General features: G+C 40.5%; 2 protein-coding genes across 2 annotated transcripts in view; both read right to left on the bottom strand.

Moving 5' to 3' along the window:
- Positions 1–14,411, bottom strand: part of LOC145444419 (uncharacterized protein KIAA1143 homolog) — a 130,213-nt gene that overhangs the window by 1,096 nt on the left and 114,706 nt on the right. The window lies entirely within an intron of this gene.
- The window catches only part of LOC145444418 (uncharacterized), a 47,289-nt gene continuing 38,622 nt past the window's right edge, over positions 5,745–14,411 (bottom strand). The window contains exons 2-5 of the mRNA XM_080322407.1: positions 12,740–12,865; positions 11,701–11,850; positions 7,550–7,627; positions 5,745–5,902 (exon numbers count right to left, since the gene is read on the bottom strand). Of these exons, the coding sequence (XP_080178533.1) occupies positions 5,814–5,902; positions 7,550–7,627; positions 11,701–11,850; positions 12,740–12,860 (438 nt within the window). The 5' untranslated portion in view covers positions 12,861–12,865 and the 3' untranslated portion in view covers positions 5,745–5,813. The remainder of the gene's footprint in view (positions 5,903–7,549; positions 7,628–11,700; positions 11,851–12,739; positions 12,866–14,411) is intronic.

Below are 14,411 nucleotides of genomic sequence, written 5' to 3'. Positions count from 1 at the left end.
ATCTGTAGCCTACATATACAGCGGGGAGAGAGATGAATATCATTCAGAAAACTACTGTAAGTATAGCAGAAGTCCTGTACACATGAGACTACCATTTATCTGCATCGTGGTAGAATAGGCAAGTCTTCACACCTGTCTGTTCTCTGTTCGGAATAGTATGTCCTTGGTGCTGGTGTGCATGAGACACCGATTCCATATTGGACTACAAGACTGCAATATAGTGAAAACATACGAACGTGTCGAAAAGACATGGAGTACGGTAGTCTTTGAAATCAGGCGAATTGAGTACATGACAATGAGTAAATGACACGGACATTGACAAGGCAGCCCGGGCACAAAATCCAGTACTTCAAATCCATCACTATTCTCTGTTGCAAATATTAAATTTGCTACCTCACTAGTCCGCAGTCACTATACCTATACCTGGCTTTGGCTGGTCCTAATGCAAAATATCAGTTTTCATATCAATAGACGGATTCACTTACCTATTGACCATCATAAGTGGTCAAAATAGCCATCGATGATACTAAAATACAAGTGGAAGTAATGCCGTCAATTTCTACTAAATTTGAAATAGAATTGTGAATTAAATCTATTTTCACATGCGAAAGCCGGACTCTCGTTAACCGCAACCGCAAATGAAAATGTAAATAAAGTCAGCTTTTTGAGTGTCATGGGAAGCACTGTTGAATAGTGTATTTGTTTATAGACATCTAACCTACGGGTAGGTTAGTTAGTTATCTATAATTTGATAGTCATGAGCAACACTTCTCGATGCGGTCACGCGGTGCCAGCATTGAGCTAGCCACTCATCCGTCTGGGCTCCTCTTCCCCGGCGTCCCAGAAAAAGACCCGACGAAAGAAAGGACTCACAAGGAATGGAAAGAACTAGAAAGGGCCACGGCTTCAAAAAGATCAACATCGAAAAGAACTGTGTGACACCGGGCACTCCAGGCCGAGGTGGATGCCAGTCTAAAGGACCGTAACTGCGCGTCGTTGGGCATCCTCATATCTGTTCATTACATCGCATTGTGTCTTATCGCATTGTACGTTGTGTGTGTGTGTCTTGTTCAGATGAAAATAAAATATAACTCGAGATGAGGTACCGGTACGAAGCCAGGGAACTGCTATAAGGAGAGAGAGAGAGAGAGAGAAAGAGAGCATCTTTATTCGTACACATTACATATCAACATTACACTACAAAAATGTAACAGTGAAATGCGACATGTAACATATGACAAAGTCATCAGAGCCGAGTCACCCAGGACAGGAGCAATATTCAGTCGATAAATAAAAAATATTAAAAAACTAACTGAAGAACGAAAAGAAATAAAACAAGACACAGTATCATATGCAACAATTGAAAATTCAATGCAAACACAATTTAGCGGTAGTTAGAGATAAGGAAATGAAAAAATTGTTTTTAAAATGCACAAGAGTCTAAATTACGGAGATTAGGTGGAAGCTTATTCCAAATATTGACACCAATAAAACTGATTGAATTTTGCACAAGACTGGTTGAGTGGTGTTGCACAGACAGAGATAAGTTCGAAGAAAATCTAGTAGGCTACGATGTCGGTGGGTATATCTGAAGGTATATTAAACAGATTATCAAAATATAGTGGCAGTTCACCCTGATGATAGCTATATGCATGAATTTCATTACCTCAAATTTGAAAATGTCTTCCACTTTCAATATTCCAACGCTTCGATACAGCCTATTACAATTTTCATAGGCCTATCTAGATTTTCGACATAAAATTCGTATGGCACGGTTTTGCAAGACTTGCAATTTCTGCAGATGTTTTTTCGCAGCAGGGCCCCAAACTAGGATCCCATAAATGAGATAGCAGTGAATTAAGGAATAGTAGACTGATGTAAGAGTTTGATGAGGAATTAAGTTTTTAAGGCGATAGAGAGCCCCGACACCACGCGAGATTTTAGTTTTTATATTGTTGATGATCAGCCCACCCGAGTTTATCATCAATGATCATGCCAAGATATTTAACTGATTTATTTGTATCAAAATGTGCGTTATAAGGGGGCGACGATAACGATTGTACGCGCCCGCCCAGTCATAGTAATGTTTGCACTTGGGCGACCTCTCATCAGTGTTGGGATCAAGTCACCACGTTCGAGTCACGAGTCATTTCGAGTCATGACACATTTTGACTCGAGTCAAGTCAAGTCAATCGATTTTCGAAGGTGACTCGAGTCAAATCAAGTCACTCGATTTTTGAAGGTGACTCGAGTCAAGTCGAGTCAAGTCAAGTCAAGTCACGAGTAAAGTCACAATTCAAGTCAAATTGCCTTTTCGAGGTATGAGGCGTGATTACGTCATTGTATTTTGCTAGCTGTCTGAAATACAGATTGAGTGGTCATTGATTTTGAACTGATGAAGGAATATAGAGTTAAATATACACGCATGTAAAGCGCTGTATCGCTCACATATAAGTAGAACTAATAAACTACGTTAGTAATTGCACAGCCTCAGTTTATAGTAACCAGCCAAAATAGAAAACAGAGAAAGAAATTAGTAAGATGCAATACATTACCCTTTTGCAAATTGATATGATACAGTTCGAGCCTGCGTCAATGTTTGAGGACTATATAAACTATTTTCGAATTCAATTTCGATAAAACACGAGGTTTGGTTAAGTTAAGAACACAGAACAGAAATAGACATTTTGCTATTAAACTACTTTACTAAAGTCTAGTTTATGACATGTAGGCTGTAAGCTTCGATCACTTCGTTTGCGATCAATATATTTGTGAGAGAACAATGGAGGCTCAGTAAAACGCACGATCATTGAATGATTGGTCGCTCTCACGGGTTACACCAGCGTTGCGCGAACAATCCGAACATATGCCAGATACAGTGATTTCTATCGACACTGATTACTTGCATCATGATGACTTGAAATTGACTCGTGAATTTTGCTCCGAGTCACGAGTCATTCCACATTTCTGATACGCCGAGTCAAGTCAAGTCAAGTCATTTTAGCAAAGTGACTCGAGTCAAGTCAAGTCATACGAAAAAGTGACTCGAGTCTGACTCGAGTCAAGTCATGGCTCGAGTCATCCCAACACTGCCTCTCATCGCCCCCCCCCCCCCCCCCCCCTTCCCGCATTTATACTTTTAGAGACGATAAAAAGTGTCGACACTTCCGACGCACGCCATCAATTTGGCAATGTTTCTCGGTATTGCGTTCGGAACCGAATCGACCTCATCATTCTTGCCATGTCAACAAGACCGCGTGCGCAGAATATAATGTAGTTGTATACCAGTACCGCAGTAGATTTCCTCTGAAATCGGCCGTGTGAAATTCCACGTTCGATCGGAAAGCTAGCGCACATATATTGGCATCAATTGTGTATGTTGAAATGGAGAAAATGTTGCGACCCAAGCGCAGGGCGTCGGACGATATACTTGTGCTGTCTACTTTACATAGGGTTAGCGTTACCATATTCTGGAATCGGGAAAGGAGGGCACTTTTTCAAAATTTCCAAGCTTATAATACCGGTGGAAAATCCTGAAAATGGTATATTTTTCCCACTTCGTGGTCGGTTGCCTAAAAACAAGGTCAACTTTCTCGCTCAGCGCCCAAAATATTGTTTTTTTCTTCACTTTATCAGGTGGTTGACTAAATAAAAGGTCAACTTTCGCTCAGCTCCCGAAATACCCGCCTGAGCGTTAGTTCGGTGCTATTTTATGGTATTTCGGTCGAATTTTGTCCAGTGTTTAACCAAAATTCTCAAAAAGAGGACATTTTCAAAAACCCGAAAAAGGAGGACGTATGGTAACCCTAACTTTACACCAGTGTAGGATACACTATGATATTTACTGTATTTTTCTTGATACCAAAACGGCGTTCGACTGTACCGAGTAGGCCGCATATCTTAGTATTTTCCATTCGAAATCATCACGTTACATGGGTTTCGTTAATAAATTGTTGCGATCTTTAACACTTTGTCCTCTTCCGATCTGGTTACCTGATCCAAGGCTCAGTTCTTGGACTGATCCGAGCGGTTACACTATAGCCTTCGATAATACCTTTGAAACCTTCTCATTCAGTCCCGCACTGTTCCGTTGCGATATACCCACCTCCTCTCTTCCAGGCTTGGACAACTATATATAATGCTAGTTATCTAATTTCACTAAATTAGAGCAAAAATGACAGTAATCAATTTTTTGTCTAATTTGTGAAGTGTTTCTATGCTCTAATTTTAATTCTAATCATAATTATTGTTTTCCTGAAAATGCCTCTTTGTCTGAGGCATTTTGCAGCGAGATAACAAGAATATCCCTCTCGCGCGGGGACATCCAGTGTCAGTACCTTACTTACATCGTACAGTCATAGTAGTTATTGTGACGAATAGCATATCGTAGCTTGTTGTCTGCGAACAACATTCTAGTTTTCAAAACTTTAGGTTAGCACAACGCCGTGCTGATTAACATAGGCGATGCTCATGGTTACAGCAAAAGTAATATTTTATTAATATAGTACAAATACAACAAAAAATATCATGAACATAAACTTAATTTTATTTTGACCAATGAGCTGCGCACGATACCAGACAACGCTTTCCAGCGACTAATGAATCGATATTGCGGCTAGCCAGGCATGTTACCAGCTGAAAGATTGATTGCTAATCACTCATCCTAAAGATTGATCTTGTGGGGACGCCCTATGCCGTTTTGAAAGCATCACGGTCTCGGCAGTGTCTTGACTCTAACTAGACCAGTGGTTCCCAACCTTTTTTTAGACACGCCTCCTTTATGATAGTGAAAAATTTCGCGCCCCCCTTATCGTCATATCACAAAATCCAACCGGGATGCTAGCAACCTCAACAGATTGTTTGATGGCATGGAAGGTTATGACTGTTGTTGAGAGAATAAAAAAAAAATGAAATTCGGTCTATATGTAGAGAAACACGCGTGAATTGGAGGAAAATCGCGCAGAGCGCGAAATATTTTTTCAGTTGACCGCTTCTTCGCGCCCCCCCCCCCCCCAGGTTGACAACACTGAGCTAGACCATTGCAATAGTCAAGGCAGTTTGCTTATTGATGCAAGCAGACTCGTCATCAAAGGAATGCTGTGGCCATCGCCAAAGCCGTTTCAGCTAGTGTGGAATAGTGTTGTTGGGCACAGGCGAATAGCTTATTCTGAATCAACAATAATTTGAAACTGAAATCAATTTTAGCATTTCAAAATGCTTTATTTCGCGTTCTTCCAAAATCACAAATCAGATCGCCGAACGCGAGTGCAGTGACCCCTGGTATAGTACAAAACGACCCAAGCCTGGTGTACAGACGTAAACTATTCTCATGCTTAATGGAATTCACTGTGATTTGATATGAACTGTTTTTTTTCTGTATTTATTTCCCATTCACAATGTCATTCAATTTTCAAGTTTTTGCGAATTCAGTCATTCCAATTGTAATCTAGTTTGGAAAAAATGTGTTGACTCAAATTCTAATTCTAATCTAATTTGGAAGCTGTGTAGTAGCTCAAATTCTAAGTCTAATCTAACTTGGAAAAACCTGTGAAGCTCTAATTTTAATTCTAATCTAGTCTCGAAAACATTATGTAGCTCTAATTTAAATTGTAATCTAACTCGGAAAAGCTGAAAATTTTCTAGTTGTCCAAGTCTTCTTTCTTCTGCTTCTAATACATCTATAACTGTAAGCAGGAACACCCTAACCCGCGATAAAATGCCTAAAGTTCCTGTGTTGACTGCTATACAGACACAAACACCAATATATTTAAGTATAATAACGAAGAAACATGTATCGGCATGGCATCCACATTTCACGGTTTGTTGGCTTTGTAGGGGACATGGGAACATATTTCCTCTGGCAGTGGCGTGCACGACAGACACTCGTTTGTGACATCAATATCTGAAAATATGCGTGTAATTCAGTCGACGGTTCAATCAATAAATCTGTAACTGTCGGTCTATATTTTCATCTGAACAAGATACACGCAATGCATAATGCGATAAGACACAATGCGGTGTAATGAACACTGAACAGATATATTCGCACTACGCGACATCACCTGAGCTGTTTCATGATTATTGAAATCAGGTCTTGTTCAAGCCTCCTATAGCCTATTTATTATTATATTTAATATTCGTCAGAATATATTTTCATCCGCACACACAATGTACAATGTGATGCAATGAACAGATAGGAGGATGCCGAACGACCAGTTGCGGTTGCAGTAGCGGTCTCTTCAACTGACATCCACCTCGGCCTAGTGCTCGATTTCACAGTTCCATTTTCGATGTTAGTCTCTATTCCGCGGCTATCTCTTGCTGTTTCCATTCCTTGTGAGTGCTCCAATTCATCGGGTATTTTCCTGGGCTTTCTTGTCACCGACGGGGGGAAGACAAGCCCAGAATAACCTCCGACGCGGAATCAAACCCATGCCGCCTGCGGTATAGGCGCTTATCGTCACCACTACGCTATCCCCCTCTACTCGCGGGGCTCATAGCTACGATCGACTGACTATAGCAAAAGCTACATTCTTTTGCGTCGCTGTGCTTATTGCAAAGATCTAAATCTAAATCTTCAAAAATTACAACCAGCCGATCGTTGTTATATGTGATGCGCAACGGATCACGCAGCCAAAGTCCCGCAAATTGACTATTGACCAACTACATTGCTGCTATTGATTTCACTGATGTTATCCAACAACGATTTTTTATTACGTTTCTTCATTGTTAGCTTGAATACCCGCATGAGGTACAAATATTTTACGACAGGATGTGATCGAATTCAAATACGTATACTGGATATATTCAATATTCATATATCCCAGTGCATTTCAGTGATGTAATCAAACAAGTGGTTTGGCTTCTTCATTGTTAGCTGTTACCATCAAAAGGTGCATATACGATACCTGATCATAGGATCTGACGCAGTTCGAATGTAGCTATTTCCATATACGCCTAATATTTTACGAAGTTGGGAATGGAACATGGTAAATTGAACTGATCTATGAAGAATAATGGCTAAAATATTGTTCCTATTTGAATAACTGACAAAGTGATAAGCTTTTGATCAGGGTCATCGCCCTGATTATTATCGGCAATAGTTGTGACGGGAGTCAATTAGTGAAACGGTACCCGATGTCAATACACTGTATTACCTCATGTAGGCCTATACTTCCACGGTGTCGCCTATGCAGATTTCAAATTGCGTATTGTGTACCAGAGGCAAAACTCATAGATAAAACACAAAAACCGATTTGACGATTTGGGGAAGTCGGATTTGAATTGAGCAGAGAATTTGCGATGATGAATTATATGAGGTAATATTGTTCGCTTTGCTGGATTTCAACTTATGTCCTTATATATGTGTCGTTACCTACACAATATCAACTACGTTACGGTATTGAGCCTCGATGTAGATTTGGTACCGGAACAGGACTTGATTAGCAATTTTCTTCATTCGTGACACGTATTATCGGATATAAGCCTATATACAGGTCATTGTTTCCCCGATAAATATGTTCAGGATGAATGAAATGTCGAAGCATACTTAGGCAGTTCCTGCAGGTCTTGACGATGCTTGCTGTATCTAAGGTGCAATTGCAGCTATCGTTCCAGTAATTGCATTCTAAATGAGAAAAGTTTGTTGACACACCGATATATACCAGAGTAGCATACTATCCATGAATACTCCGCATTAAATTGAAATGAACAACAGTGGTTCTGTTCTGTGATATTAGCTATGGGCAGATATAAAACGCACCATAGAATTCAATACTCGACATTATTGCAGCTCCGATTCATGAATTTTGTGTGATTCTGGGGTTTTAGTATAGTCATGGTGTATTGCCATCTATGGTCCATTCATTGGTCATTGGTCAACATTTATGTGATTCATGAACAACCGACTTTTGCAGAACACCGCTTACTCGCAACGGATAGTGTTAAGGAGCCTAGATAAACCTGCATTACTTAAGAACAGACTTCTAGAAGTTATCTAATTTGAGCGAAATCCCTGTAATCAAATTCTAATCAAATTTGCGAACTGTTTATTAGGGCTGTTCAAAAATAACTTTTTTTCCTGAATCTTGCTGGTTACTTGATTAAATCGTTAGGTTGACTTAAAAAACGACGCATACCAAATTTGAATTCATTCCGACAAATATTCGCGGGTTACGTAGAGTTTGAAAATTTTGGATTTGCCCAAAAACGCAAAATTTTTTTTTTCAAATTTTTCTGCCAACCCCATGAAATTGTTGGGCTGTCTTCAAAAACTATGCAAAACAAATTTGACTCAATTCCAAGCCGTAGAAGCGGAGTTATTTCAGTTTTTATTCGATAATTCTGGGATTATCCTTGATTGGTGGATAATCCAACAATTATCACCGAAAAACTGGAATAACTTCGCTTGTACGGCTTGGAATTGAGTCAAATTTGTTTTGCATAGTTTTTGAAGACAGCCCAACAATTTCATGGGGTTGGCAAAAAAATTTGAGAAAAAATTTTTTTGCGTTTTTGGGCAAATCCAAAATTTTCAAACTCTACGTAAACCGCGAATATTTGTCGGAATGAATTCAAATTTGGTGTGCGTCGTTTTTTAAGGCAACCTAACGATTTAATCAAGTAACAAGCAAGATTCAAGAAAAAAGTTATTTTTGAACAGCCCTACTGTTTCTATACTATATTATTAATTCTAAAAAATGCCACTTGAATTGTATATTACGAAACGAGCCAAGCTGTAGCTGTTTGTTTATTTGTGGTATTCATGGTGTTTTTCGACTGCTATGGTCATTTACACCAGGCCAATCTCTGTATTTTTATTCCGTAGGTAGTATAGGTACCGACTTGTAGCGCGGTCCACTTTTAGGCTTGACACCGCTTTCACGTATGATATGGCGAGGAGGAGCCTATAGATCAGGGGTCACCAACCTTTTTGCAGCCGAGGGCTACTTTTGGGTAATGATTGAAGCGGCTGGCTACCATTTACTCCCGCCGTTCACGCACAACACAATGAATTTTCCCTTTGATATTCATAGCACTGGGCAGGACTGGACATCCATGTTATCTGTTTCTATAGCAGTCAGTGGGAAGCCTGACATTGTATGATATCAACTAGTGCACTGTACTCTGGTATTTAACTTGACACTGGAATTCTGAGTGAGTGTACCAGATGTGCATTAATTAGGCCTAATGGTGTTTTGTGTTTATTTTTGAAGAAGTTCATGTCCGAAAAGGCTGATTCACAACGATAAGTTGAACCATAGACGCTTGCAGCCTTCATAGCTGTTGCGCATACACCACTCTACTTTTCCGTATCAACAATGCACCAAACGTTTGCTGCAGACTTAGGTGGGGGTCATTTTGCAGTGTTACAATTTCAATCTCCAACTGTTCAGCATCCAGAAACGAAAAGATATCATTATACCGGACAGCAGCAACGATTACAGAAAGCTAGAAACATGGTATATTAAACTGCGTTGAGTGTAACAGAAACAAACTGTGCCAAAAGATGCAATACGTATTGGGTATACAGATATTGAAAATCTGCTAGTACTTCACGGTTATCAGACTTCGAATAGTAATATTGTTTACTAATTTGGCATTGTCCTGATCGTCGAGCTATCATAACGGAACCCCCCACCAATTCAAGAAGACTGTGGACGGCATTCCGTCATGTCGCCTTTATAGGCAATGCGCCGTATCTTGAATTTCTGGTGATTCTATCACATATTTACATCTATATATTACTAATTCTAATTGAAGATATTTTCAAGTGTTTATATATGTAAATTACATGTTAGTGTGTTTTAAACAAAAAGAGCTGAATAAATAAATCTATAGATTTAAAAGCTCGCGGGTAATAATCTGACGAATATTGGTAAATGCTGCTATTCCACCTATTTTTAGAATGGGCTCGCGGGCTACTCATCTAGTCCTCGCGGGCTACCTGGTGCCCGCGGGCACCGGGTTGGTGACCCCTGCTATAGATAAACCTCCAACACGTAGGTAGGCATTCTGGTGTCGACCGTGATCGGACTCGAACCCGCAACCCATTGGTTTTGCAGCTGTAGCTATAATTCAAATTCTAATCGAACTGAAAGCTGAAAATGGTCTACAGTTGTCGAGTCCAGCTCTGCTTACGAAGGTACTCTGAAGACACGAACTACCAACCCTTTGGTATTTCGCAGTGGGACATGCCACTTGCCATATGTGTCTCTGTCTGCTTAGAATTCTCGTATTGCAATAATTGAAGCTTTACAACATGGTCGGAGCTTTCAATTGTTCTTATTCATTTCAACCAGCTGTGTATCATTAGCAAGCATACGGTACTAGAGCGAAACGCACAATGTCACTCAAAATCACAAACAAGGAGAAGCTATGCACTGCACAGTGCACACAGTGTACACTGCGCAGTAGTGTCCCGCTCCCGAAACCTATCGCTCAACATCAGGTCAGTTTCAATACCGCTGCAGTCTATGGTTTGATGGAGTGGTACACGATAGCCAACGAATACGGTCAGTAATTTCGTAAATACATTCGTACCAGGCTTGAACGACTAGAAATTTTTTGGCTTTCTAAACTAGATTATAAAACTTTATAGCTACACATTTTTTAGAATGATAGCTACATTTTTTTTTCAAAATTAGATTTGAATTAGAGATGCTATGAATTCACGAAAACCTGGGCATTAAATGGAATTCAATTCACATTAAATCAGAGTTCATTATCATAAGCATAGCAAATGTCTGTACAGCAAGCTTTGGCTGGTCTCGCACTATACAGTTCTCCAGAAGCATTTGCCGGAAAACCAGAATTTCCATTAGAATAAAGATTAGAGCACAGAAACATTCCACATTGCGTCATTTCGCTCTAATTAGTCTAATTTGACTACTATAGAATTATCTATGGATGTCGAGTCTGATTGGTATCCTGGCCGACCGATTAGAACAGGGGTGGCCAACCTTTTCAGCCAAAGGGCCACATTCGAATGACGAACTATTGCGCGGGCCACTAGCCGCGCGAAGCGCGAAATATTTAGGTCAATAATATTATCACTTGACTATATTGCGGGCCTGCTGTATATCGCTGGGCTCAGTTTGCAAGGACTGGACTATTCGGGGCCTGGACATATCGATATCGAAAGCTTCGACCGACATGCGTCAATCATTTTGTGCCTATAGGTTTTATAGTCGACGGTCTTTCGGCGAGCGCAAACGCAAGGTCGCATACGTTGAACGACACTCTGTCTCGTAATCGCGAATATAGTTGGATTCAATCTGATAAATTAGGCGTTTTTTTCATTTTCACAAAGGAGCAACAATATTAAAAGCAAGGAATCGAGTGACAACATGATGCGCGAAGCGTGTAGAAAATTTTTACTTTTGATAAATCTATCGCAAATTATTCTGCTTTATTGTATAGTACGAAGATCTACCAATATGTGACTGGCTCATTGATCTGCCAATGCGTCGGAACTGATATTTTAGTCATCACATCTCAAGTGTTGCGGCCAGACTAATCATAATTTTTGATTGGCCTTGCAAGTTCACAATCTGTGCAATCCATTTTTGATAATATTTGAAATTCCAGAAATTACCTCGCGGGCCACTCAAAACGATCTTGCGGGACACATGTGGCCCGCGGGCCACGGGTTGGCCGGCCCTGGATTAGAATGAACGGCGTACGCTACACTTATACGACCTTGTTCTGGAATGTAGCATGGATTGATGCAATCGTCACACGTTTTGCTCCTCGGATAATTCCTTTGATATTCTTCGGTAGGGCACTGTCCACACGCCACACACTCGCCTAGTCGAAGAAATACATCGAACATTCTGAACGCTTTCTTGCCTGAAATAGAATGGAATGTAATATCGCTGTCGAGCTCCCTATCATATTATATATAGTCTAGAACTCTAGATTGTATGGGTGGTTAAACTGCAGATTTTGAGTCTTTGATCGCGACTCGTTAATGATTCCACAACACATGCATTTCCCTATATTGGCAACATGTTTCATCTGATTATAAACCGGTGCATTCTATCACATAGCAACAACATGGGAATTGTAGTGTGCCGTTTACGTAGGGACGGGAAAACTTGGAGAGTGTGACTATACATGGTCATAATTGAGCATAAATGAACTCTCGAATAGAGTTTACCCTTGCGAACTGAAAAGTTCATGTGCGACATTGGTGCACTGTGCAGTCACTGCAGTGCACATGCACAATGCACATAGTTATAATAAAGTAACTCGTAAATATATCACGGTTTAGCGCCAGGCGGACAATATTGCACTGCACACAACATTGTAATTGTAGGCTAATGATACCAATGAATGCATAGATTAGCCTTCCACTACAGGCCACAGTCAAGTATTGTATAGAAGCAGAAGTAAAATACCCGAACATGAAGAACACAGGTATCAGCTGATTTCTATTTTCAGCATAAAATATTGTTGAATCATGTTTATCCCGCGATTGAATTTGTGAAATGACTTAACTAAGGAACTGCTCCGCACTGCTTTGATGTCATATCAGACTAAATTCAAACACTCAGCAGTCCAGGTGAAGAACTACAATATCACCATTCACCACACAACAGAATTATTTAATAGCCTATTTTCATTGTGAGTGAATGAATTCGCATTCTAATATGCTTGTGTGGCGGTTTTGTGATCCACGGCTCGATCATGAAAGATGTCTTGCCATCCCTGAGTAGAATATCTGCACTGCGCCCACCTTTTGTCTCCGTGGTACCGGAATTCCCACGTCCGCGCCCTCCTTGACGATGGCGGTGTCTCGAGTGACAGACACTCGCTGACAAGACCAGAATCAAAATTACTATTTTCGAGAGCGACATACTTATTGCGGGTTGCAAGAGTTGAAGTCAAGGTTTTATACTGTTATGTTACAATTTGCAATACCGTAACTCAAAATTAGGGTTGGATTATCCGGATAACGGTTAACCGGTTAACCGGTTAACCACAGGTATTTTCACTATCTGATATCCGGATATTTTTCTGCCGGTTAACCGGATAAAAAAGAATCGTTGCTAATGCATTTTACACGTTTTAGTAAGCTTCAATAAGTCGTATTCAGTGTTGGCGCGGCCGATTAACGAGAAGCGTGTTGCCAATTAGCGAGATGGTGCTCACGATATTATCGTTGACCTACACAATCGCATCTGCAAGAGGCCTACGAACGATATAATCGCTGGCCTAACCATCTCGGACCCAGCATGCATTGGCTCCTATCTCTCGATGGCTTGTTGACGATATGCCGTTAAGTGTATTCTAATTAGTGATTCTGAGAGTGACACCGCGAAACTGAATGACATCGAATGTTCGCAAAAATGTGCGTGCGTGCAAGCGTAATTGATTTCCGCTGATGATTAATTCGAAAAAAAAATCGAAACCCCTGATTTTATTTCAATCCCCCTACATTTTCGACTGGCTGCGTGCCTGATCACGTGAATTAGAGCGAGGTATCATGTCGGCATCAATTCCAGTATCAGTTAGTCGTCCTTCTAGTACTCCAAACCTAAACATAAGGATGGTCAAAAGGATGTAAAGCCGTTGAAGTTTCCGGCGTACGACCTGCCAGCCTTTTGACTCTCTACGAAGCGCTGCTTTCTATTCAGCCCACTTCTGTGGAAGCTGAAAAAGCATTCAATGAACGTGGACTCTTTGTTACAAAATTCCGGTCCCGGCTACAGGATCCCACAATTGATGCATCTGTGCTTTATAAAGAGGGCATTGCAGAAGCAGTGAACATTAAATTTGCGTGGTTTTTCTCGCATTCACTTATACTGCGCGCGTAGGTAGGTACTCTACAATAACACTGTGTAATGATTTTGCGATCCGTTTTACATGCAGACCTAATGAAATCGATTGTCTCACTTAGCAGTTATTATCCGGTTAACCGGTTAGATAAATTCCAAAATATCCGGATATATCCGTTATCCGGATAGTGAAAATTATTGATATCCGAACTAACCCTACTCAAAATGTTTGATGACAACTAGTGTATATATACACCACGGCTACTCAACTGCCGGACCTTCTCGGTGTCAAATCCGGATCTTATTTGTCTTAGCATTTATGGACGTTGTCCATTTTGTCCTTGATGTTTTTGCGGCGGATACACCGACCCATGGTATACGTGATCTGCGCATATGCACACCATGAGCGCACGATGTGCATATTCCGTTGGACAAGGACGGCTTTATGGGTATCGATCGCACCATTACGCCATCATAGTTTCGCAAATAGCAGTGCAAGTTCTCACTATACTTGGGTCTACTTACAGCTGCGAGTCAGCGTTTCCAAATAGAAACTTTATAAAGATAGATTTCGCATATAAGTAAGTACATTCACGACTTCCTTAAAATCGCCCTCACCATTTTAGAACC

Source organism: Botryllus schlosseri, chromosome 8, assembly GCF_051294905.1.
Source record: "Botryllus schlosseri isolate E-star chromosome 8, Bs_hap1, whole genome shotgun sequence".
NCBI lineage: Eukaryota > Metazoa > Chordata > Ascidiacea > Stolidobranchia > Styelidae > Botryllus > Botryllus schlosseri.
Note: the sequence above shows the minus strand (reverse complement) of the source record. Positions and strands in the feature narration are given on the sequence as shown.